At 37.2% G+C, this 23827-nt stretch overlaps 2 protein-coding genes across 6 annotated transcripts in view; one reads left to right on the forward strand and one right to left on the reverse strand.

The window, feature by feature from the left end:
- Positions 1 to 135: 135 nt before the first annotated feature.
- Positions 136 to 8168, forward strand: LOC309505066 (voltage-gated monoatomic cation channel TMEM109). 2 transcript variants are annotated; one of them, XM_082178449.1, is made up of 4 exons: positions 136 to 1790; positions 2765 to 2824; positions 5152 to 5254; positions 7553 to 8168. In XM_082178449.1, exons 1-4 carry the CDS (start codon positions 1578 to 1580, stop codon positions 7903 to 7905), a joined length of 729 nt encoding a protein of 242 aa, XP_082034575.1. In that variant the 5' UTR covers positions 136 to 1577; the 3' UTR covers positions 7906 to 8168. The 2 variants fall into 2 exon arrangements, with proteins under 2 accessions (XP_082034575.1, XP_082034576.1); XM_082178450.1 differs by lacking the exon at positions 2765 to 2824 and having other exon boundaries at positions 907 to 1790.
- A 3526-nt stretch (positions 8169 to 11694) lies between these two features.
- The window catches only part of LOC309504967 (uncharacterized protein), a 42471-nt gene continuing 30338 nt past the window's right edge, over positions 11695 to 23827 (reverse strand). For all 4 annotated transcript variants that reach the window (XM_082178289.1, XM_082178287.1, XM_082178288.1 and 1 more), the window contains 8 exons: positions 22424 to 22483; positions 18768 to 18926; positions 18463 to 18568; positions 16463 to 16830; positions 14433 to 15636; positions 13597 to 13697; positions 13179 to 13266; positions 11695 to 12474 (listed from right to left, as the gene is read on the reverse strand). In XM_082178289.1, coding sequence (XP_082034415.1) covers positions 12311 to 12474; positions 13179 to 13266; positions 13597 to 13697; positions 14433 to 15636; positions 16463 to 16830; positions 18463 to 18568; positions 18768 to 18926; positions 22424 to 22483 — 2250 coding nt within the window. In that variant the 3' untranslated portion in view covers positions 11695 to 12310. The remainder of the gene's footprint in view (positions 12475 to 13178; positions 13267 to 13596; positions 13698 to 14432; positions 15637 to 16462; positions 16831 to 18462; positions 18569 to 18767; positions 18927 to 22423; positions 22484 to 23827) is intronic.

Genomic DNA, 23827 nt, shown 5'->3' on the forward strand with positions numbered 1-23827 from the left:
AGGTGAAGTAGTTACACGTTACTACATCTACTTACTATAGTGATAACACTAAACCAAAACCGAACTCTATAGTAAGTACAATGTAACTGCATCACCTTAAAATAAAGTGTAACCAAAGTTGTCACTAATATGTAATTTTGCTGATACTAAAAAAAAACTTATAGTATGTTTACTTTGTGCATTGGTAATAGTTTATGAATCAACTCCTTGGAAAGTTTCTTTCCTCGCTATTTTTAAATTGAGAATGGTTTAGTATATTAATACGTTTATTAGAAAGTGTATGGTTACACTATTTTAAGTTGCCCTTGCCGTGTAATTATACAACTGAGTAGGATTAGTGTTTGGTTCAGGGTTAGTTGCTTGTAATTATGCATAATTTACTGTTATAACTAGCAAATACATGTAACAAGGACACCAAAAAAAAGTGTTGCTAAGTTTTTTCCCCCCATATATCTATTTTTTTAAGTTAAGAAACAATAGGCTACATACAAAGGCCTAATGATTTTTAGTGTAATTATATGCTATGCAATATATTTATATAATATATGATGGGAAATGAACCTGCACAGCAGGAATGTAGGACATTAGCAACTCATTGTCAGTTTGTAACCTGGTATAATTAATGGGTAACACTTTATTTTACAGTGTCGTTGTTACATGTACTTACCATAGTAATATCAGTAAATTATGCATAATTGCATGCAACTAACCCTCAACCAAATCCTAATCCTACCCTAACCCTATAGTAAGTACATGTAGTTGCTTAATATTACTCAGTACTTAAATATATAATTACACTGTAACAATGACACCTTAAAATAAAGTGTAACCATTTATTCACATTTTTCTATTTTCATAATTGGTACTCCATAATCCTGTATTAATTGAAAAAGCACATGTCCCAGCGTGCAGATCTTCACGCACCTCGGGCGCCACTGTAAATCTCATAATAAACACTTCGCGAGCGTTACTGTCGCGTCGCGTCGCGTCGCTCGCTTGAAGTGCCAACACTGCGTTTCTCTGCATGGCACAGGAATGCAGGAGGCGGAGGCATAACCGTATTAACATGTCTGTAGTCCAACAATAGTGTTCAAACTTTACCCCACCGTGAACGACGAACTCTTCAAACACTTTAACATTTTGAAGAGATCCTCAAATACTGGATTCATTTCAGATATTCGCTCAATAAAACTCTTCGTTCTCGTAAGAAAATAGGATTTTGCGCGTTAAAAAAACCCTCGTTTTGTATTAGACAGTTTCAAAATTCAGTTGTAACTTATTTTATCTTTGTCTTGAGGCTTTGTTGTTCGATACCATATACAGTCTAGACGCTATTTTTAAGTGCCCTTGACAAGTGCGCGTGCCCGCGGACTTCTTGAAGCGACTGAATCTGTTCAGCCATGAAATATAGTTTTGTCAAAAGGAACAACCAGTAGATATTTTTTTTTTTCCTAGACTTTTTCCAAGTGAAAAAAAAAAAAACACTGGACAAAACTATCGAGCAACATAGATTTTTTTCTTTTTTTTTTCTTTTCTTTTTTCTACTATCAGAAGTCGCGTGCTAGTCCGGCATAAGGATGTCTGTTCACAACGTTGCCTCGAGAAGTTCGGAAAAGCTGCTGTACTTTGGGTTTTTGGTTCTGGTTCGTTCAGTCTTATGTTATGGGTTTGCAGAAGAGTTCAAATCAGGCTCTTATGATTTTGGGTCTGTTATTCTGGAACCTCTGGACGGGTTGAGAAGATACGTGGAGTCCATTGTTGGCACCCATGTGATTGAGATTTGTGTTGAGGTAAATCGTCTTTTTATTTTTAATTTTTTGTGTTATTTGTGAGATGTAACTAGGCTATTTATTCTACGGTAAAATATATCTCATTTAACCGTTCAAAATATTAAACTGTTTCATTGAACATTGTTTCAAACGTTTCTCCTGAAAATAGATACAAATGTGACGTTTGCTGGATACTGAAAAAATGTGAAATATTTTAGTTGATACTGAAATCTGCTGTCTGAGCACACTTTAAAACTTTAGAGGAGAAACATATTACACAGGTTTTTTGCCTAAGGAGAAACACCTGAGAAGCATGAGACTCCATTCAAGACATCTAGCCGGGGAAACAATTGCGATACTGAATAAATCTCTTTTGTGATGGTTTAAAACATTTTTTAAACAAATGTATGGTTATTAAACAGTTGTCTTCCCATCTAACAGGAAATGTTCTCAGAACTTTTGCTAACGTTCTGGCAAAGTTCTCTCAAAATCATGAACAAACGTTCTTCCAGTAACGTTAATAAAATATTCCCAAAGTTATCTGATCTTTAATAATGTTCTCAGAATGTTAGCACAAAAACATTATTTATATAGTTCGTGGAAGGTTAAAAAAAGTTTTCCATAATGTTGGCAAAATGATAAAATTGAATGTTTCCTTAGTGTCCACATAACCAATAATACATTTTTTTTGAATGTTTTTCTAAACTCACAGAACGTTCAGAAATAACGTTTTCATAACATATAATGAACATTAACAAAACATTCTTAGAACGTATTTTTGTAAGCTGGGTTACTGAATTCTGGTTACCTTGTAACTGAACCTTCACTAATGAATGCTTATACTTTTGGTTTGTGGTATTCACGGTTCTCTTCCTACTTTTATCTCTCTCTCATGTCCTCCCTCTACTTGTTAATCCTTCTTTAACCCCCTCCTCTCCTCCATTGGCCTAATTTCCTCTGCTTGTGTCCCCCTCACCCACCTCTCTTTGACCCAGAATGCTGTGTTGTACCTTGACTCAGTGTTTGGCCCAGAGAACATCTATTCTGTTGCTATGGTAAGAACAAGTAAAAGTGTCGGAGCTCGTGTCCCACGGACTGATTTTTTCACGTGCACTGCTCATCCTTGTGTTACTGTGTGTGTGAAAGCGACAACTGCTACTGAGAAAGAAAAAAAAAAGCCAGAACAGGTGTGCAAGTGCTTGGCGGCTCACGCCCAGAATGCCAAACAATGCTACTTTGCTCAGTGATTATTTTCCCATTAACTCTCTTCATGAAGTCAAACACACACTCTCTCTCTGTGTGTGTAAACGTTTGCTTGTGTTCGTCCTTCACCAAATGAGGTGACCTTATGCCAGAGAGGAGTGTATCTGATCACAAGTAATGTATGTGTGATAGCTGCGCATGTGTGTGACTGAGTTAAGCGGGCCGCGGGGTGCCCAGCTGTCACTCTGCCGCTTTACACACACACACACACACACACACACACACACACACACACACACACACACACACACACACACACACACACACACACACACACACACACACACACACACACACACACACACACACACACACACACACACACACACACACACACACACACACACACACACACACACACAGCTCTCTTAGTATTGTGGTGTGTTATCGTACAAATACTATTAAAGATTAGCCCTCCTCCTTAGCCTTTCAAGCTAGATTCCAAACCTCTAGTTTGCTTTCTTTGTTTGATCCCAGTCAGCTGATGGGTTATCTTATCACCACTTAAAAGAATGTTTTGGGTTCAGTACAAGTGAAGCTCGTAAAAACAAGCAAAAATCATGGTTTATACACTTACAGTGGAAAATAACGTTCTGGAAGCTTTAAACTCAAAATGTGCAGCTCACATATCGAATCACTTTGATTCCTCCTTTTGAGCTGTAAAGTTGTCTAAAGGCTGGAATACACTACTCGACTTTTCCCAGATTTCCTCCCCATTTACAGTCTGAAGGAGTTGATGCTAGATTTAGAAACTAAAAATCAAAGTCAGTCTTTAGTGTAGTGTATTCCAGCCTTAAATCGCATGTTCTCAACCCAGATGTTACATTGAACATCATGTGACAATCAACACAATATCACATTTGTATGGATGCTTGTTTCCACCACTGAATAAATAATAAAAAAGGTACTCTGAGTTTATATCTCGCAATTCTGACTTTATAACTTGCAAAAAAAGAAGTCAGAATTTCGAGATAAAAAGTTGCAATTATCTTTTAAATTGTTTTCTTCCATGGCGGAAACAAGCTTCAAAACATTTGTTTATTCAAAAATGCCCTAATAATCAAACATTAAACCTGACTAATATTACCATGAAATGCATATGCCCAGCAATAATCGAAATTATTCATTTGATATTGACTAAATAAAAGCTTTACTACTTTGTAAATGCAAAAAGCAACAGTGGAACTATGATTTACCAGCCTAACACATATAATTAACACTGAGCCAAATACTGTATTATGACATGACACTCATATTTGTTTGTCCGGATCTGTTCATTCATTTCAAAAATACATCAAAAGTGCAGTTCGTACATTCAAACACAACTCGTTCGCAATTTATATTATGCATCTTTACAATGATAGGGACAGGTTTAGTGTTATGGGTAGGACTAAGGGTGGGTTAAAAGGGAAGGGTCAACAGTGTAATTATAGATGTAATTACAGTAATTAATTACAGCTGTAATTACATGCAACTTTTTTAAACACAAGTACAATGTAAAAATGTTTGTTCACAGTAAGTGCAAAGTATCAATTTACTATTTTAAATGTTAGTATACAGACACTTAATATAAAGTGGGACCCACATCTCTTTTACGACATGCACATTTTGATAAATTTTTAAGTAAATTGTATTTAGTTATCTTGAACTTTAAAGAATAAAATTCTTGAAAAGAACCCTTATTAGTTTGGCATAATATTTTATAATTTTTCAGAAAATGTAAAAAATGTCACAGCCTGCATACTGTATAAATATTCATATTTGCAGTGTTTTCCTTGCTGTCTGTGACCCTATAAAAGCAGGCCTGTGACCAGAAAACCAGAAAACGGTACCTCTACCCTCTAGATGAAGGAACGATTGCAATGTTTTGCCCCATAGACATACATTGTTCAGTGCATTAATAAAAACATGCAAATTTTGTTTGCTGTCTGTAGAATTTGTATTGAACCCAAAACATTCCTTTAATTGAATCACACGTGCATTGTGTCAGAGTGTTAGTTAATGATCAACCATGGGCAGTGACTGTGAGTTGAGTTCAGATATAGACTGTCCTCAATGCTCACTACCTAGACACGTGCTGGAATCTAACCGCTATTCTTTTCCTTAATGTTTTATTCAGTTTGTGGAAATGTTGCTGAAGTTTGTTGCTGAAGGAGCTGCCAGTGGGCTGAACGTCATTGCTGTGTATGTGTCCGAGATACTCAGAGCTACAGGAGTGAACGGTGAGTAAAGGTCATCTCGCAGGGTCTATGTAACTTCAATATGCATAACATCAAAGATAAATGTAATTCAGTGTGTAATTATCATTATAATATAAGTCTATCATCTGGCAAGCTTGAGCTGTTAATATGTTGAAAACTAACAGAGAACGTATGATAGGCTATCGTAATGCGGATATAAATGACTGTCACTTTGTATCTGTGGAATGACAGATAAGTTTTAAGCATATCGTTGTGTAAACGTACCCTAAGTGCAATGTAGTGTTGTCAAAAATAGAGATATTTCGTTATATCGATTCTGAAATATCTGAAACGCTTCCAATACTAACTTTCTGCAGAATAGATAGCCTATACGATACCAGCTGCTCTTTCTCGCTCTCAGCTCTCCAACAGTGAGTTACACACAAACCCTCACTCGTTTCAGTTGCTCCGGGTGAATATTGTTGGTGTTACAGGGTTTAATATTCGGAGTGGGATTGCGCATATTGCGCATTATTTTACTAATTCCTCCAGTTCTTTTTCGCTGCCAAAAACAGTAGCCTTGAAATCCAGACCTAAATCTGAAAGATTAATGGTCTGGCATCGACTATTGAAAATCGGAAAGCTCGAAGGGTGGCACCAGGCATGCATTTGAAAATCTCACTGCACACAATTGGATAACACTACGACCAATCACAACAAGTCATCGCTTAGCTACCAGCGGAGCTAACTGGTAGCTCTTACCGTATCCGGTCGGCAAAAAACAGCAAAAACGCCCTTCTTGCAAAGGAACGATTCGAGCGCCGTCTTCTGTTCCCCTTTTAGAGAAAAAGTCTAAATCTTTCATTGTAACGGCCAAAGCCGTTTCAAACAACTGGTGTTCAACCATAGCCATCTTGCAATGTTTACTAATGACTTCGACGTCACAGCGCTGTCGTCATCTCGCCTCTGGCCCGCCTATATCAGATAACCCGATGTGATTGGTGCAGCTTAGATAGAGGGGCATATTTAATGAGCATCATTACTCGACACCAGAGTAACAGCTGAGCAAATTCAACTTGTGCTCTCGCGAGAACTCTGTTTAAGTACCCTGGTAATCCAGTCAAATACACACAAAATAATGTCAAAATGCTGGTCTTGGCGAGTATTCATGTAAACACAGTTTTAAGTGAATGTAAACAGTTGAGAAAGAAAACGCATGTGTAACAGTATAATGGATCAGTGCGTCAGGTCTTAAAGTGACAGCAGCCTAATATCCCTGCTGGCAAATTATGTGATAATACTAAAAATATGTATATGGCAGTTTTTCCCCATGGCATCAATGTCAAAAAAGTGGCTAGTGAAACTTTGGAAAACCACAAAAACTTGCAAAAAAGTTAATGTCAAGCCCTGCCAAGGACTGTTACTAAAATTGGTTTAATTCCATGAGAATAGTAAATTCCACACCACAACTATAATGATAACGACACAGAGATACAATATTGTTGGAATCACTTTCAGGTCAGTTGATGAATGATCAGAATCCAGAATTCAAGCATTTAAAATGGCAGAGGACAAAACATTGTGTTTATTATCCGCTCACACTGCAGTTATATTGTGCGTTGGTGACGACGACACTTGCTAATATAGTAATTGTTATAGTTAAACTTTGGCATGTAAGGGGCTGTTCACACGGAACGTCCTCTCTGTGATTTCGCCAAGTAAGACATGTTCCTGGGTCAACATGGCCCGGTTTCACAGACAAGGCTTAAATTAAAAGATTAAGATTAGGCCTTAGTTCAATTAGGACATTTAAATAGCCTTAATAAACATGCCCTATGAAAAAACAAAAACATTACTGGTGTGCATTTTGAGACTAAACAATGGCACGGATATATTTTAAGATACATCAGTACAAGTTGCTTTTAAACATCTTGCTGCTTTTCAGTGTCTCATACACTCGTGCCTTGTTAAGATTAAGTCTCTAAAAGCGTGTCGAGGCTCTGCATTGTTTTCTATTCATCAGCGCCGTGGCTCTGTAGTTGCATACTATTGTGCGACTTCACATTTTTAAAAGAAAAAGCAGCCCCTAACTCATCCCACACTAGTTTGTGCTATAAATATAGACACGTCTTATTTGAGGAGAGGAGAATGTAAATGTATAAAAGTTTGGGAATCCCTGCTGTATCAAATGGGATACTGAGGAAAAATAGCAACATACACAATAATAAAGACAATTCTGACAACATGGTGCTGAGAAATCACTCTCAATGCTCAATAGATGTATCTAATTGACATCTGTTCTTTTTTTCTTCCTCTGTTGTGTGTGTGTGTTATTCAAAGAGACAATATCTATCCCTCATTTCACCGCCGAGGGAGTGTCTGCTGTGACCAAGTGTGCCGTGCTGGCTCTGATTGGTTACTGGCTGCTGTCCTTCCTACTGCGGGTCACTGTGGCGCTTGTGCGGAGAGTGTTTTGGCTGATTAAAGCGGTTGTAGTGCTGTGGCTGTTTGTGCGGATCGTCAGTGACCCCGTCGCCTCCCCTGAGGTCACCACGATGAGACTCACCCTACTAGTGCTCGTCTGCGCTGTGTTTGGAGTCGCTGCGAGCAGCGGAGGAGGAGGCAGTCTGGAGACCCGAATCAGCAGTCTGGAGGGCCGAGTCAAAGGCATGGAAAAGAAGAAAAGAGAGTGAAGAGCAGCTCAAAACTAGTATACGGATACGGACTCATGATAACAGAAGGATGAGGACTCATGGATGACATTCTGAGTGTTTCGTGTAACTTGAAGCAGCCTTATGAGTATTTATGTCTGGTTTATCCTGCTTTGAATATATTGCATAAATTCACTGGACCAGAAAAGGAATTGCTTTATTTTCTCTGTAAAGCAAGAAGACAAAACTCCATCAGACAGCTCTGTGAATTTCATGTGGTATAATTAAAGCTATCCTTGAATGTTGCCTGTTGCTTTATGACTAATTGCATGAACAAATTAATGTTCAGTTCAACTGTACAACAACAGTGACAATACAAAATCAACACAATGAAGACACTGATTAGGGAAACACATAGATATGCAAGTATGGCAATGTCTGACTGGACTATAGCCTACATTTGAACGTACTCTGGCTTTATTTGTCACAATATGGATAAACTGTATTAGATAGCCTATATATTTGCATATAACCATCATGCCTGAATAAATCTGGCTAATTTGCCTAGGGCTGTGGGTTGGCTATGATCGACTTATTCCCACTATATGCAAAAGCTTTTATACAGCAGCCTCAAAAGATATTTGAATGCATACACCATGCTTAAAATGTATTAATTTCATTAAATATACACAATATCTATTCAATTCATCAAATATATTACAAATATAAATAAGTTGCTGCTTTAAATTTTTACATACAATCAACTTGGATGTTTAAGCCATTTCAATTTAAATTAGATTATACTGACTTAAAAAACGAGTTGAATCTTGTATAACATATTCAAATTGAAAATTGCTTATTTTGATGAGCAATGAGAAAACGTATGTTTTCATAACTTATTGGTCATATAATTGTTTACAGTGTATAAATGGACAAATGCTGCTAGACATGATCTTGGAACTAACCTTTCTGAGCCATGTTGCCATTATTTGAAGTGTCTGATGATTTTCATCAGTTCTTCTCAAGTTCACACAGGTGGAAAGAATCACATTAACTATCAACATCAACATGATACGCTACCGTTTGGAAACCATAAATACTGATATGTTTTCAGTACTAAAATGATTATATTATTTTTGCTTGAGCATTTTAAACATAATGAACTCGAAATGTCTTTGCTTGAAAAGTGTTTTTAGTTCTCCTATTCCGCCTGCACTATTTATCTGCGATGCATCACGTGTCACATGTCACTTTGAGACGCCGTGTTTTTCTTGTCTTATTTTTTATTTTATTTTTAATAAATTATAATTAGTTCTACTAAATTAACAATATATTAAAACACAATATATTATCGTTCAAAGTAAAATGATAGTCATAACTGTTGGGGAAACACGTGTGGTGAGAGCACAAGTCATAGTATACAAGTTTATTGTTAAAAACGTTACAATAAAGTTTCATTAGTTAACTATATTAGTTAACATGAACTAAAAATGTACAATACTTCTACAGCATTTATTAATCTTAGCTAATGTTATTTTCAGCATTTTCTTATAAATTACCATTAGGTAATGCACCCTGAACTAACATTCTATTAAATAAACATTAACAAAGGTTAATAAATGCTGTAAAAATATATTGATCATTGTTATTTGATGCATGAACTGTTAACAAATGAGACCTTATTGTAGTGTTACCATTTTCCTTAAAAAGAAAATAGATATTGAGTTTGCTAACAAGATACAAATGAGTAATATAGAGAGGCAATAATGGTCTCCAAATATATAGTCAGTATCTACTGCACTTTTTCTGTTTTTTTGAGTTTTGTCATTGCGAGATCCTAATACTGATATATAATTTATCCAGTAGATGGCGCCACTCTCATATTCAAAGGGCAGCTACTTTTAGACTGTTATGATGTTTTTAATAATACATTTATGATAAATAATTAGACAGACAGACAGATGTAGAGTCATGTATGTCGAGACATAGATAGACAGATAGAGACAGACAGATAGATAGATATATAGATAGACAATAGATGGATAGACAGAGACAGATAGATGATGGATACAGAAAGATAGACAGACAGACAGACAGAGACATAGACCGATGATAGATGGATAGAGTCATAGACAGACATATACAGTGGGTACGGAAAGTATTCAGACCCCCTTAAATTTTTCACTCTTTGTTATATTGCAGCCATTTGCTAAAATCATTTAAGTTAATTTTTTTCCTCATTATTGTACACACAGCACCCCATATTGACAGAAAAACACAGAATTGTTGACATTTTTGCACATTTATTAAAAAAGAAAAACTGAAATATCACATGGTCCTAAGTATTCAGACCCTTTGCTGTGACACTCATATATTTTACTCAGGTGCTGTCCAGTTCTTCTGATCATCCTTGAGATGGTTCTACACCTTCATTTGAGTCCAGCTGTGTTTGATTATACTGATTGGACTTGATTAGGAAAGCCACACACCTGTCTATATAAGACCTTACAGCTCACAGTGCATGTCAGAGCAAATGAGAATCATGAGGTCAAAGGAACTGCCTGAAGAGCTCAGAGACAGAATTGTGGCAAGGCACAGATCTGGCCAAGGTTACAAAACAAATTCTGCTGCACTTAAGGTTCCTAATAGCACAGTGGCCTCCATAATCCTTAAATGGAAGACGTTTGGGACAACCAGAACCCTTCCTAGAGCTGGTCGTCCAGCCAAACTGAGCTATCGGGGGAGAAGAGCCTTGGTGAGAGAGGTAAAGAAGAACCCAAAGATCACTGTGGCTGAGCTCCAGAGATGCAGTCGGGAGATGGGAGAAAGTTGTAGTAAGTCAACCATCACTGCAGCCATCCACCAGTCGGGGCTTTATGGCAGAGTGGCTCGACGGAAGCCTCTCCTCAGTGCAAGACACATGAAAGCACACCTGAAGGACTCCAAGATGGTGATAAATAAGATTCTCTGGTCTGATGAGACCAAGATATAACTTTTTGGCCTTAATTCTAAGCGGTATGTGTGGAGAAAACCAGGCACTGCTCATCACCTGTCCAATACAGTCTCAACAGTGAAGCATGGTGGTGGCAGCATCATGCTGTGGGGGTGTTTTTCAGCTGCAGGGACAGGACGACTGGTTGCAATCGAGGGAAAGATGAATGCGGCCAAATACAGGGATATCCTGGACGAAAACCTTCTCCAGAGTGCTCTGGACCTCAGACTGGGCCGAAGGTTCACCTTCCAACAAGACAATGACCCTAAGCACACAGCTAAAATAACAAAGGAGTGGCTTCACAACAACTCCGTGACTGTTCTTGAATGGTTCCAGCCAGAGCCCTGACTTAAACCCAATTGAGCATCTCTGGAGAGACCTGAAAATGGCTGTCCACCAACATTTACCATCCAACCTGAAAGAACTGGAGAGGATCTGCAAGGAGGAAAGGCAGAGGATACCCAAATCCAGGTGTGAAAAACTTGTTGCATCTTTCCCAAAAAGACTCATGGCTGTATTAGATCAAAAGGGTGCTTCTACTAAATACTGAGCAAAGGGTCTGAATACTTAGGACCATGTGATATTTCAGTTTTTCTTTTTTAATAAATGTGCAAAAATGTCAACAATTCTGTGTTTTTCTGTCAATATGGGGTGGTGTGTGTACAATAATGAGGAAAAAATGGCTGCAATATAACAAAGAGTGAAAAATTTAAGGGGGTCTGAATACTTTCCGTACCCACTGTAGATATAGCAGAATAAGAATAGATAGATAGATAGATAGATAGAATAAAAAAAGATAGAGAAAAAAAAAGTACTGCCGAGAGAAAGGAAATCTGATATCTGTATCTTTGGACGGATCAAATAAACATGACTCCATTTTATTATTTTTCTGGATTTTTTGTTGTTGTAGTTCACATTTTATGTACAAGTCACAAAACTGTGCACGTAAATACAAAAATACATAAAACATACAAGAGTGAGATAAATAAATACAAAGACACCTTCAGCTCCATTCATGATAACTGTGTTACTAACGTTAAAGGCTACAGCATGACATAGCAGAGTTACTTAGTAAAGAGCGGTGAAGGTGTTCATTCACACGGTCCTAAATAAAAACACAGCTTTTTCAAACGGGCAAAACTCATTCCTCAGTTTGAAGCACTCTCCATCTGAACGACCAACTCAGTCCTGTGACTAAACAGTCCGTTTAAAAAAATTACTGTTTTGTTGCAAACCAAATCATAATACAAATACAATGTATTACCCATAAGCCCCAGTCTACAGTGCATCTATATTCTTTATGACGTCAAAAAATAAATGACACCGGACTGATTAAGCAAAATGAGGCTGTATATGTTTCCTATTACTGCTCACGTGTGTGTGCACATATAGATGAGAAAGTCAGTGAAGTGTCATCCTGTGAATGCTTCTGAAGTCCATACGCCAGCTGAGCTTTCACTGGACAATCTGTGGCATTTCACTCCAGGCTTTGGCCTTCTTCTTGGCGAGAGCCAGCCAGGGGGGCTCGTCCTGGGCCAGAGGCGCAGCGGACGGGTCAGCGCATCTCTTGCTTTCCTTCTCTAGTATGGACGTGTTGGAGAGCTCCAGGGAGCAGCACACTGTAAAACAGCTCATATTACTCATCTTCCTTTATACAGCATTTATTACATCTCTCCAGAGCTGCTTTATAGATGAACTGAACTCATTTCATAATTCCCGAACTTTACACATTTATAGAACTGAAGTGAATCAACACTGAACTGATTTCAATGACTTTTTACTATTGTCTTGACAGCAGAATTGAACTGTTACATTACGTTAAATTCTTTGCCTCCCAGAATTACAACTACAGATCATAAAACTAAGCATTTAAATATTACTAAGACATATTATTGAGAGATATAGTGAGAAATGATATTTATATGCATTTTATGCAAGTGGTCTGCTATATAGTTATAAAGATCTCATTGAGTTACATTACAAGCTATCAGAATTGCATCATACTTATACATATGAGCTGTTTCTATAAGAAATATTTTGTCTAAAGGTTCAACAAAAACAATTCTGGACTATTGTTAATTTTGTCAAGCTTAATTTTAAGTTAATTTAGATTAAATTTAGACAGTTACAATAAATATCCACGAGGGGGCAGACATGTATCGATATAATTTCCCTCTTCACCCGAAGCTTACAACACAACCTCATACTATTAAGAGATTAAAACCATATTCTGTAACTTTTGCAGGTCGCTGCACATTTCAGACCCAACAGAACAAACCTCAATCCAGAAAAGCTTTGCTGATACTAATGGACAGATTATTACCTTGTAAAGGTGAACATGGCTGTGCTAGTTGCTCTTTGGTGACTGGATTTGATAAGCTGGTCGGTGAATCCGGTCTCTTGTCATCCCCCTGAAAATAAACAGTATTTCAGAGATGAACAAAAGAGCCATGAAGGAAAAATGTACATGAAACTTTGAAAGGGATGTTCAAAACAAACCCTATAGATTACATTTGTATCTGAAAATATCAGATATCAGGAACAGAGCTTGATTCACTTCATTAAAACGTCACAGGACACTGTATTTTCCCAAGCTGCAACATGCAAAGATGACTAAGTAGGATCTGTGTGTGAATCTGATTGTCCTGTTGTTTTGTAACGCTAAGACAGTTTTCAAGCACTTCCTTGAGAACCGGGAAAGACTGTCCATGACACATTTCTGCTGATTCTATGAAACACACCTGTGAGGGAAGTTTCTCAGCCGAGATCTCCATGAAGTTCTTCTGCTTCTGTCTGGCCACAGAGATCCAGCTCGGAGACTCACAGCTACCGGCAGACGCATCTGAACACGACCAAAGAAAATATCAACCACCATTTTATTTTATGACATAAAATGGAAGAGAAAAATAATGCTAAACAATAATATAATAAACAATTTTTCAAGATCTAGTCAAATCCTGCCTAAAAGTCATCCCCAATATTCTTTACAATCTTATTTATGTTAAGTTATGCAAGTTAAATGTATTGCAAATGTTAAGTTGTTGTTGATTATTTAAATTTGTGCCTGCAAATAAATACCAAAGGAACACAAAGAAAAACATTTTCTAAACTGAATTAACTATAAAGCAGCATTACAGATTTTCAGTCATATTTATTATTTAATGATGATGTATATTGCAATGTAAAATATTCATTGCAATGTATATATATCATTATTAAATAATAAATATGATTGAAAATCTGTAATGCTGCTGTAATGATTAAATGTAATCATTATAAGTAGTCACCTTTTCCAATAAAAATATCTATAATATCTAAATGATCAATTTACTTTAGTTGTAAAATTAAATAAAAATAAATGTATTTTTAAAATAATTTAATTTACAGAAAAGTAACAATAAGATTTTAATACATTTTTTAATGACTGGATTTAACAAAATGTACAATCGCTTATAAATTATGAGAAAAAGTATTTAATTTAATTTCGCAACTAAGTAAATTTATCTTGTTTTGAAGATTTACATTTATTTTTTGTATTTTGTTTTGCACACAATCAGCGTTTTAAGAATGGAGGTACCTGGGATTTTCCTGGCCGACATCACAGCGTCAACGATCAGATCAGGCTTCTTTGGCAAGACGGGCTTCCTGGCGTTCTGGTCCTGATCAGACGTCTCCTGCGCCCCTGAAGATGTTTCTCCATCTAAACCATAACGGTGCAGGACGGGAGTCTTCCTCAAGCGCACGCCAAACGGGTTCTCCGGGCTCGTCTCTCTCTGCATGGGAAGCGATGGGGAACTTTGACCTCCATCTGCCACGGGTCGTTCCTCTTTTACGGGAGTAAAGAGTTCATATGTCTGAGGAGATGAAGCATTAGTCTCTAGAGTCTGCTCTTGGGTTCCTCCAGAAGACAGTGACCTTTGCCAGGCAGGGGCGATGGTGAAGCGAGGTCGACCCTCAGCGCTGCTCCATGGTTCTCCTGTGGGCGACTCATGAACTGGCTGATCCTGATGCTCGGAAACATCCTCACGTTTTTCTGAAGACTCTTCCAGAGGCTCTGTAGACACATCCGGCTCACTGGACTCAGCTTCCTCCTCCTGCTCTAGAGGAGACATTGAAGCATTGGAGAATGGAGAGTGGAGAGTTGGACTCTCGAGCGCAGGAGACACCGTAGAAAGCAGGACCTCAGAGGCTTCTGCGGTCTCTGTTGAGCTCCAGATATCATCTCTGACTGTCTGATCAGATTCAGAAACGTTCTCAACGTTGACTTCCACTGATTCTCCGTCGTCAACTGAAGTCTCATCTTGCCTCTGACCTCCAGCTTCTTGAGGTTCATCGTTCGTAGAGCTCTCGGTTTTCTCAGGTTCTACCTCATCATCTTTCTCAACATCGTCTCCACCGTCTTTGGTTTCTCTCTCCAATTCAGCTTCTTCTTCAACAACATCTTCATGTCCCTCATCTTCGTCTCTTTCTTTCACATTTACTGCGAAAGCTTTTGGCGACTCGAAGAACTCTTGGTCCTCTTTGGCCGTGTCCACTTGTTTGTCAGCATCAGCTTCAGGCACTTGGTGGCTTTCATCAGCAGACTCCTCTTCTTCTAGCAGCTCCTCTTCTTCTGTGGTCTCCTCTGAGATGTCTTCTGAATCCACAGGTGATTCTGGGAGCGAGTCAGGCAGAGGAGCCGGTTCCTCAGTGGTCACTATAGGGTTTGAGGGATCGAGAAGATCATCGCTGTCTTCTTCTTCAAGCTGAGCAACCACACACTCACTGTGTATGTCTCTCACCTACAAAAAACAAGCACAAGAGTTACAATTCACGAGTTAAATTTAATATGTGGCTCAATGACATTATGCATCAAAAATACGTAAACATTTTGTTCATACATAACTCACTTGAACATATAATTTTCATATTTTTGGGGGGAATAAAGTAAAAAAAAAAGTCAGGATGAAACAACTGCCCAGTGCTTAGTTGTTTAGATTTCATACTTTTATTTTTTTATTTTTTTTTTATGTTGATTTTAGTTTTTTTTTGTGTAATTTCATTATGTGCTTTTGTCATTTTATTGTTTTTTTGTGTAATATTGCTAATTAAAGTGAAAAAAATATTTTTATTTTTATTTATTTCCAGTTAATAATTTTAGTGCTTGAACTTAAACTTCTTTTCATTTAGTTTTTCAAATAAAAATAATATTTTATTTTAGATTTATTTCAATTAACAGAAATGTTTTTAATAGTTTTCATTTTAGTTAATGATAATAACACTGCAACTGCCTAAATAAAAATGTGAATTTCTTATTGAGCAGTTTGGCATAATATTTTATTATTACTATATTAAAATAATATATTATTTTGTACAATATATTATGCTATATTATTAATTATATTGAATTCAAATGTATAATATTTATATTTGTAAAAAAAAACTATTTTCCTTAGTTTATTTAAAAAATGATGATTAAAATATGTACTCATGTATACTTTAGGATTTAATTTTATTACAATTTTACAGTGATGCATGTAAACATTAAAGAAGTTTTTTTCAAAACCATATAAATCCAACATGAATACAAATGCAATCTTCTTGAAAATGTTACTGAATGTGTTGTACCTCACTCTGAAGAACCACGTTCTCATGCTCCAGTGCTAGTCCTGACACAAGAGGACTCTTTAGGGAGCTCAACACTTCCTCCAGCAATGACCCCTGCTCCTCAGGAACGACCTCACATCCTGTGTCCAACAGGAAGTCATCAGCCTGCAGCTCGAGTGTTACTGGACTCTCCCAAGAGGACTCTGGGAGCTCAGACTTAGGGACGTGATCCTCGGCAGGGACATGTTCCTCTCCTTCAGAGACGCTCTCTGCTGAGATGGAGGATGTTGGAGAGGTTTTGTGACACTGGCTGGAGTCAGTCACTTCCTCTTCCTCATCCTCATCCTCGAGTCCAGAAGCAGACTCATGGTCTGAATCATTCACCAAATCTAGACCAATTTGAACAACAAAAAAAATATTGAATTAGTATTACTATACACTACTGTTCTAAAGTTTGAGGTCAGCAAGATTTTTAAATGTTCATCTAGAATGATTTCTATAGGATCATGTGACACTGAAGACTGGAGTAATGATGCTGAAAATTCAGCTTTGATCGCATGAATAAATTACATTTTAGAATATGTGACCCTGGATCACAAAACCAGTCACATGTCGCACTGGTATATTTGTGGCAATAGCCAACAATACATTGTATGTGTCAAAATGATTGATGATTCTTTTATAGCAAAAATCATTAGGATATCAAGTAAAGATCATGGTCCATGAAGATATTTTGTAAATATACCGTAAATATATAAAACATTTATTTTTGTGAGTGAATGCTGCACAATCGCGTACATAAATGGACAACTTTAAAGGCCATTTTCTCAATGTTTATATTTTTTTGCACCCTCAAGATTCCAGATTTTCAAATAGTTGAATCTCGGCCAAATATTGTCCTATCATAACAAACCGTACATCAATTGGAAGTTTATTTATTCAGCTTTCACATGATGTATAAATCTCAATTGAATTTTTTTTTCCCAGGTGACTGGTTTTGTGGTCCACGGTCACATATGTTAAATTTGAAAACAGTTATATTAAATTGTAATACTGTATTTTGTATTAAATAAATACAGCCTTGAGCATAAGAGAGAAATCATTCTAATATGTGGATTTTCTGCTTAATTATTATTGATGCTCAATTATTAATAATGATTCTTATTATCAATGTGGAAAATAGTTTTTGCTGTTTAACATTTTTTGTGGAAAGATTTTTTTTCCGGATTTTTTGATGAATATAAAGTTTATAAGAACAACTTCAAAACATTTTTTCTATCAATGTATTAATTTCTCCTTTTTACTCCTTTTGGATGGTAGTGAATCACAGTTTCCACATAAATATTAAGCAGCACTTGTTTTCAACATTGATAATAATATGTGTCTTGATCATCAAATCCTCATATGTGACCCTGGACCACAAAACCAGTCTTATGGGTAATTTTTTTATTTATTTAGATTTATACATAATCTGAAAGCTAAATACATAATATTTCCATCTATGTATGGTTTGTCAGGATAGGACAATATTTGGCCGAGATACAACTATTTGAAAATCTGGAAACTGAGGGTGCAGAAAAATATTGAGAAAATCGCCTTTAAAGTTGTCCATTTCTATTGGCGATTGTGCTGCATCCACTCACAAAAATATATTTTTTATATATTTAAGGTGGGAAATGTACAAAATATCTTCATGGAACATGATCTTTATTTAATATTCTAATGATTTTTGGCATAAAAGAAAAATCTATAATTTTGACCAATACAATGTTTTGTTGGCTATTGCCACAAATATACCCGTGCGACTTAAGACTGGTTTTGTGATCCAGGGTCACATATTAGAATGATTTCTGAAGGATCATGTGACACTGAAGACTGGAGTAATGATGCTGTAAATTCAGCTTTACCATCACAGGAATAAATACATTTTTAGAATATATTAAAATTGAAAAGAGTTTTGATTAAATAAATACAGCCTTGGTGAGACTTCATTGAGAAAAATCTTAATTTGACCGACATACCTTCACGTTCTTCCTTTCCCAAACTCGTAACCATCCGTAGTTTGTCCTCCGTGTCTCTGAGCAGCACTCTTTCTCTCAGGTCTCTTCTCTTGTCCAGCATCTCCCTCTAAACATAAAGAAGCGCACACAGTTCAACCACTAACACAAACTGATGACAGAATTAAGCATTTTGGATGAACTATTCTTTTAATGTTCAAAAAGACATCTTATACCAGAATAAAACATCACTAACAGCTCGTTGGCCTGACATGATGGGCCACCATAAATAATGGAAGAGCATGAATGTTTAATGTGAAGAATCTTACGCTGGCAGGTTTTCTCTTGGCACGAGCGTTGGCTTTGACGGCGATGCGGTGACGGGCAGCTGAGCTGTCTAAGCAGGACACGGAGCTGGCGGGAAGACTGAAGTCCACGGGGACGGACCCCTGAGGGGTGGCGGGTCTCGAAGAAGCTTCGTAAGACATCTTTATAAGACAGACAAAGAAGACAGACATTAATAAATCTAAATTACGGTTACATTCCACAATTGATTTGTTTACAACTACAAGTTCTTTCAAACCACTTCCCACCAAAACCTCCATATGTGGCCTGCGATTTTAAATAGATGGTCGTATTCAAAGTATTTCCTTCCCACTCTTAACCGCCAGCAAACCAGAGTGGCATCGTGATAGCAGAGGCCATTCTTGCGCAAGGTCACCCACAAATACAGCATGAACCATAATAAAAACAGATACCACCGCCACCTCACCACAACCGACTCATCATGACCAATTATGATGATTGTCCTCAGCTATTTCCTCTCTGAATGAAACGCAAACAAAAGCTTCTCCAGCAGAAACAACTGTAGGTTATGTTGGCACTGTTGCGATTCCTTACCTTTGAAGACCAGTGTTATTTTAGTATCATTAGATATGTTTCAAACCACATATACAACGGCGTTTTGGGGGCCTAAAATGCAAACTTTTGAAAACAAGTGCAAGTTTTTAAATACTCGTTTAGATTTACGATACGTTATCGTTTCCGTGTGAACTACAAAAACGCGAATTTGTGAAAACAGTGACATCACGTGCATGCGTATTACGTGGTCTTTACAAAGTGGCAACTACTGGCCTGGCCGCATAATACAGCGTTCTTAATCATTTTCGAGGATCTTTTTGACAATGTTGTCATCTCTGCACGAAAAACAAAGGGAAAACCTTTTCCGTTTTTAGCACATTGTTGTCCTGCAAACTGAATGAAAATAGGAAATGTTTCCCTGGGAACTAGCTGATATTTTTATTTCAAGTACCAACATTTTTTTATGGTTTTAGCTTTAGTTAACTATAATAACTATAATTATCATATTGAAGGAAGGTTTCATGCATATTTTCATACTGATGTTCAAAGCAACTCTGTGGTAACATAAAACCATTAGTGCCTGCTATAGTAAAATATAACATCAATATTCTTTTCAAAATAAGGGCATCAACATTTGTGAACACTATTGCAGGTGGAAAAACATGCATTTACGTGGTTTTTACAGCGCACTGTGTTAGGGACTGGTGTGAATGTGAGACAGCAGTGTGTTTGTGCAGTGCTCAGGTCCAGCTTGGCAGCCGTTTTGACCCAGATTGCTGGAATATCCCATTTCCAGCAGACAGCCAGGCTGCGAGGGTGAACCACTGGAATGCTTTTCAGACCACACGCCTTCTTCACTCGTGACCCCGAAATGGACAGGCAGGACTCAATAATGCTAATGCGCTGAACTTTTAGTAGAGATCGACTAATTAGGGTGTTTAATGGCCAATGCTCATTTAATATCTAGAGAGCTGGGTGACAATAAATGCAAAACGTTTAATATAGAAAATCAGAAAAATTGCTGTAATGTAAGGAACACTTTTTTCATCAATTTTATTTTACTAGACAATTTGAAAATAGAGTTTATTATCTAGAACAGAGAAAAGCACTATCATTTTTTATAGTGACATCTCAGGCATCCCATCCTGCATTGCTCCTAAGCTATTCATTCAATAGTATTTGTGCGCCGCACTTAAAAAAAAAAAGAAAAATAATGCTTTTATTCAGCAACAATGCATTAAATTGATTCAAAGCGAGAGTTATAAAGTTATAAAACATCTCTATTTTAAATAAATGCTGTACTTTTGAACTTTCTATTAATAAAAGATTCTTATTATCCACAAAAATATCAAGCAGCACATCTGTTTTCAACATTGATAACAGCAAAACAGCATATGATAATGATTTCTGAAGGATCATGTGACAATGAAGACTGGAGTAATGATGCTGAAAATTCAGATTTGCATGCAGCCTTGGTGAGCATAAAATACTTTTTTCAAGAACATTTAAAAAAGCTTACCGACCCCAAACTTCTGAACTGTATATATACAGTATACTGTATAATATATACACATATATACTGCATATTTACAGTAACATGCATCAGCAGATCTTATAGCTGGCAAAAATGAATTCCCATTTAGAAAGAATATCCAACAAGGATTACATTTCCCAAAACAGCCTCTGGTCCAGCTCAGAGCATTGCATGACACAAACACATGACAGCTATTTTAAGCCCTGGCAACAAGACAAATCCAAAAGTGCATGTTTTCCAGTGGTTTGAGATTGCTTTGGATCAGTCTTGGATAGTTGCTGGTGAGATGCGTGTCTAGTTATTTGAAATTCAAATGCAACTTATTACTAAATACAAGCCGCGTCCTGTCAACTACCTTTGACTGTGAAAGTACTTGTTCTGAATACATGTCAGTATCTGTAAATACCACTGATAACACAACACTTAGTTAAGCAAGTTCTACACTATCCTAACAAGCCAAAACAACAGCAGATAAGCACATTCTCAGGGTAAGTACGGCTCTCTCCAGTGCTGGACTTTATAGGTACATTCCAAACATGTCAAGCGTCTGAATCCCAGTGATTCAAAACATTCATTGGAAAACTAAGTCCCATTTAAATGCATGAATATTAAGTGACTTCCGCAAACAAATAATTCGACACAATTTCTTAGAAAATTCAGCACCAGGCTATTCTCGAGTTCACACTTACAAATAATGAGACAAAACAGTATGCGTATTTTGCGTGCTGTCTGAGGAGAGGGCTCCGAGCTCGGTATTTTGGCCAGAACCCAGAGTTCTCCCCCACCCCATATTCCTAGCTGGGATAAGATTCAGCCAAGAGTGAGGAGTCGGGGTGGCGGTGGGATACTGAAAACTGTCGAGGATCATAGGTGAGTCGGCTGCGTATATATAGCCCTCCTCTCATGCTGATTGGATAGATCATTTGAACTTGTTCCTCCCAAACATCGTTAATAAAACATCATTTAAAAAAGAGTCAAGCTACTGATTTGAAAAAGTACTGTGTGTTTAAAGTGTGTGTTTACTGCTGGATGTCCCTCTTATCTAACCCATCCATTTCTGGTCTTGAGACTTGATTTGAATTTCAATCCAATTCCGATTTTTGTGCAAATCCGATTGGAACCCGATCACATTTAGCAAATGTGAACGGCAAAAAAAAAAAAAAGCACATGAAATGCAGTTTTTACAAATCCGTTTTGATCTACATTCAAATGTGGTTTGAAATCCTATTCAAATTGCATTTCTGGAAATCCGTTTCAGTCTGATTGCTCTAAACTGATTTTGTGTGGTTTATGTCACTGTCTCATGCTCTCATAATTGATGAGCACACATACATAGAGCACATCAAACGTGCTAGTTTGACACGCGAGGGCCAATGAGGTTAGTGAGGTTGAATTTGGGACAGAAATATCTCATTTGAGTTGCGAAGATGAATGAATGTCATGCAGGTTTGGATGAGTAAAGTACAGAATTTAAATTTTTGGGTGAACTATCCCTTTAATACAAGCTAAAAGTCATTCACAGACCATCCAGGCATTTCCTATATTTGGTATATAAAGGGTTAAGTGATCCATGTGTGCTGCATGTGTCACCTGATCATCGTCACTGTCTGATGCCTCCATGCTCAAGGAACTCTGGGTCAAATCCACCGACTGCAATGATATAGAGACATATTACAATCATTTCCTGTTTGAATGTTTGACATAAACCATGTTTTCCTTAATAAAATGACTTTGATATTTAATCAGTATCACAGCAATATGCTTGCCTGATATACAGTTTTACTGGTCTGATAGTCAGGACTAAAATATTTAGGTTGCAGCTGATCAAACATTCCTCCCAACCAAACTAGATTTTCTAAATTAAAGAGCAGCTTTGGTCTCTGTTGGGCTGAGGTTCGGGGAAGGTGAGGACAGGGACTGTGTACATCTCTGAAGAGATTTCAGGTACAGAGAGGGGAACGGCACGGCACCTAATCCTGTTACAGAACGCAGCAGGGAGCTTCATGTCTTTTCAATCATGCCTAGTGATGTCTGAGGCTCTTACACGCTTTTCACAGAGCCAAAAATACCCACGCTTGCAGAACACGTTCATCACAGTGCGTCTCATTACTTGACTTTCTATATGGTTCGATTCGGTGATGAAAGTAAACCCTGGTTATGAGAAAACAGCTTCAAAATCTGTGTGAAAAAACCTCTGGATGTTATAAATAACCAGTACTGGCAGCAAATAAATTGCTTAAAGTCCCCATAACATGCTCATTTACAAGTTCATAATTAGATTTGTGGGTTCTGATAGAATATATTCACATGATTTGAAGTTTTCCTCATAATGTACTTTTGCTGCAGCACCTCTTTTCATCCTCTGCCTGAAACACTCCTGTTTCTTTAGACACAGAAATAATGGCATGACTACAAACAAGGCGTTTTCTATTGGAGAGATTCACTCTCTTTGGCGTGGACTTTGTGTTTTGTAACTTTGCAGATTTTTTACATCTACAAGCAGCAATGTTACACATTAAAGGAAAGGTACGATCAAAAGAAGCATAATAAGTGTGGTTTTCATCCCCAGGAATGAAAATTTCCAAAATGTCTTTTCATATGGAAAAGCCATTCAAACTATGAAAACATGCTTTCAAAACTTACTTCCCAGAGAAAAAAAGAGCATGTCATTCAGGGTGAGCTAATAAGGAGGTAGGATAGATATTTTTATCTATAGGATAGATTTATTTTTAGCTTTGTTTGATGAGTTGACATAATTTCCACTAAAACAGGAAGCTAAGGCGGGGCATATTGAATGGCTCCCCCCCCTTTTCATATAGCCAATAGCATTTAGTTTAAATCACAGACTGCAAGTTGTACTTGACAGCACCATGGAAGCGAACCCGAGGGCTGATGATATGTTGGATTCAATAGTACAGGTGTGAATAAATTCTACCCATATCATTCTTAACCAACATACAGCTGGAAAAAGGAATAAAACTCGAGCGTTTGAAA

The sequence above is a fragment of the Leuciscus leuciscus genome (genome assembly GCF_965113295.1).
Source record: "Leuciscus leuciscus genome assembly, chromosome: 8".
Lineage (NCBI taxonomy): Eukaryota > Metazoa > Chordata > Actinopteri > Cypriniformes > Leuciscidae > Leuciscus > Leuciscus leuciscus.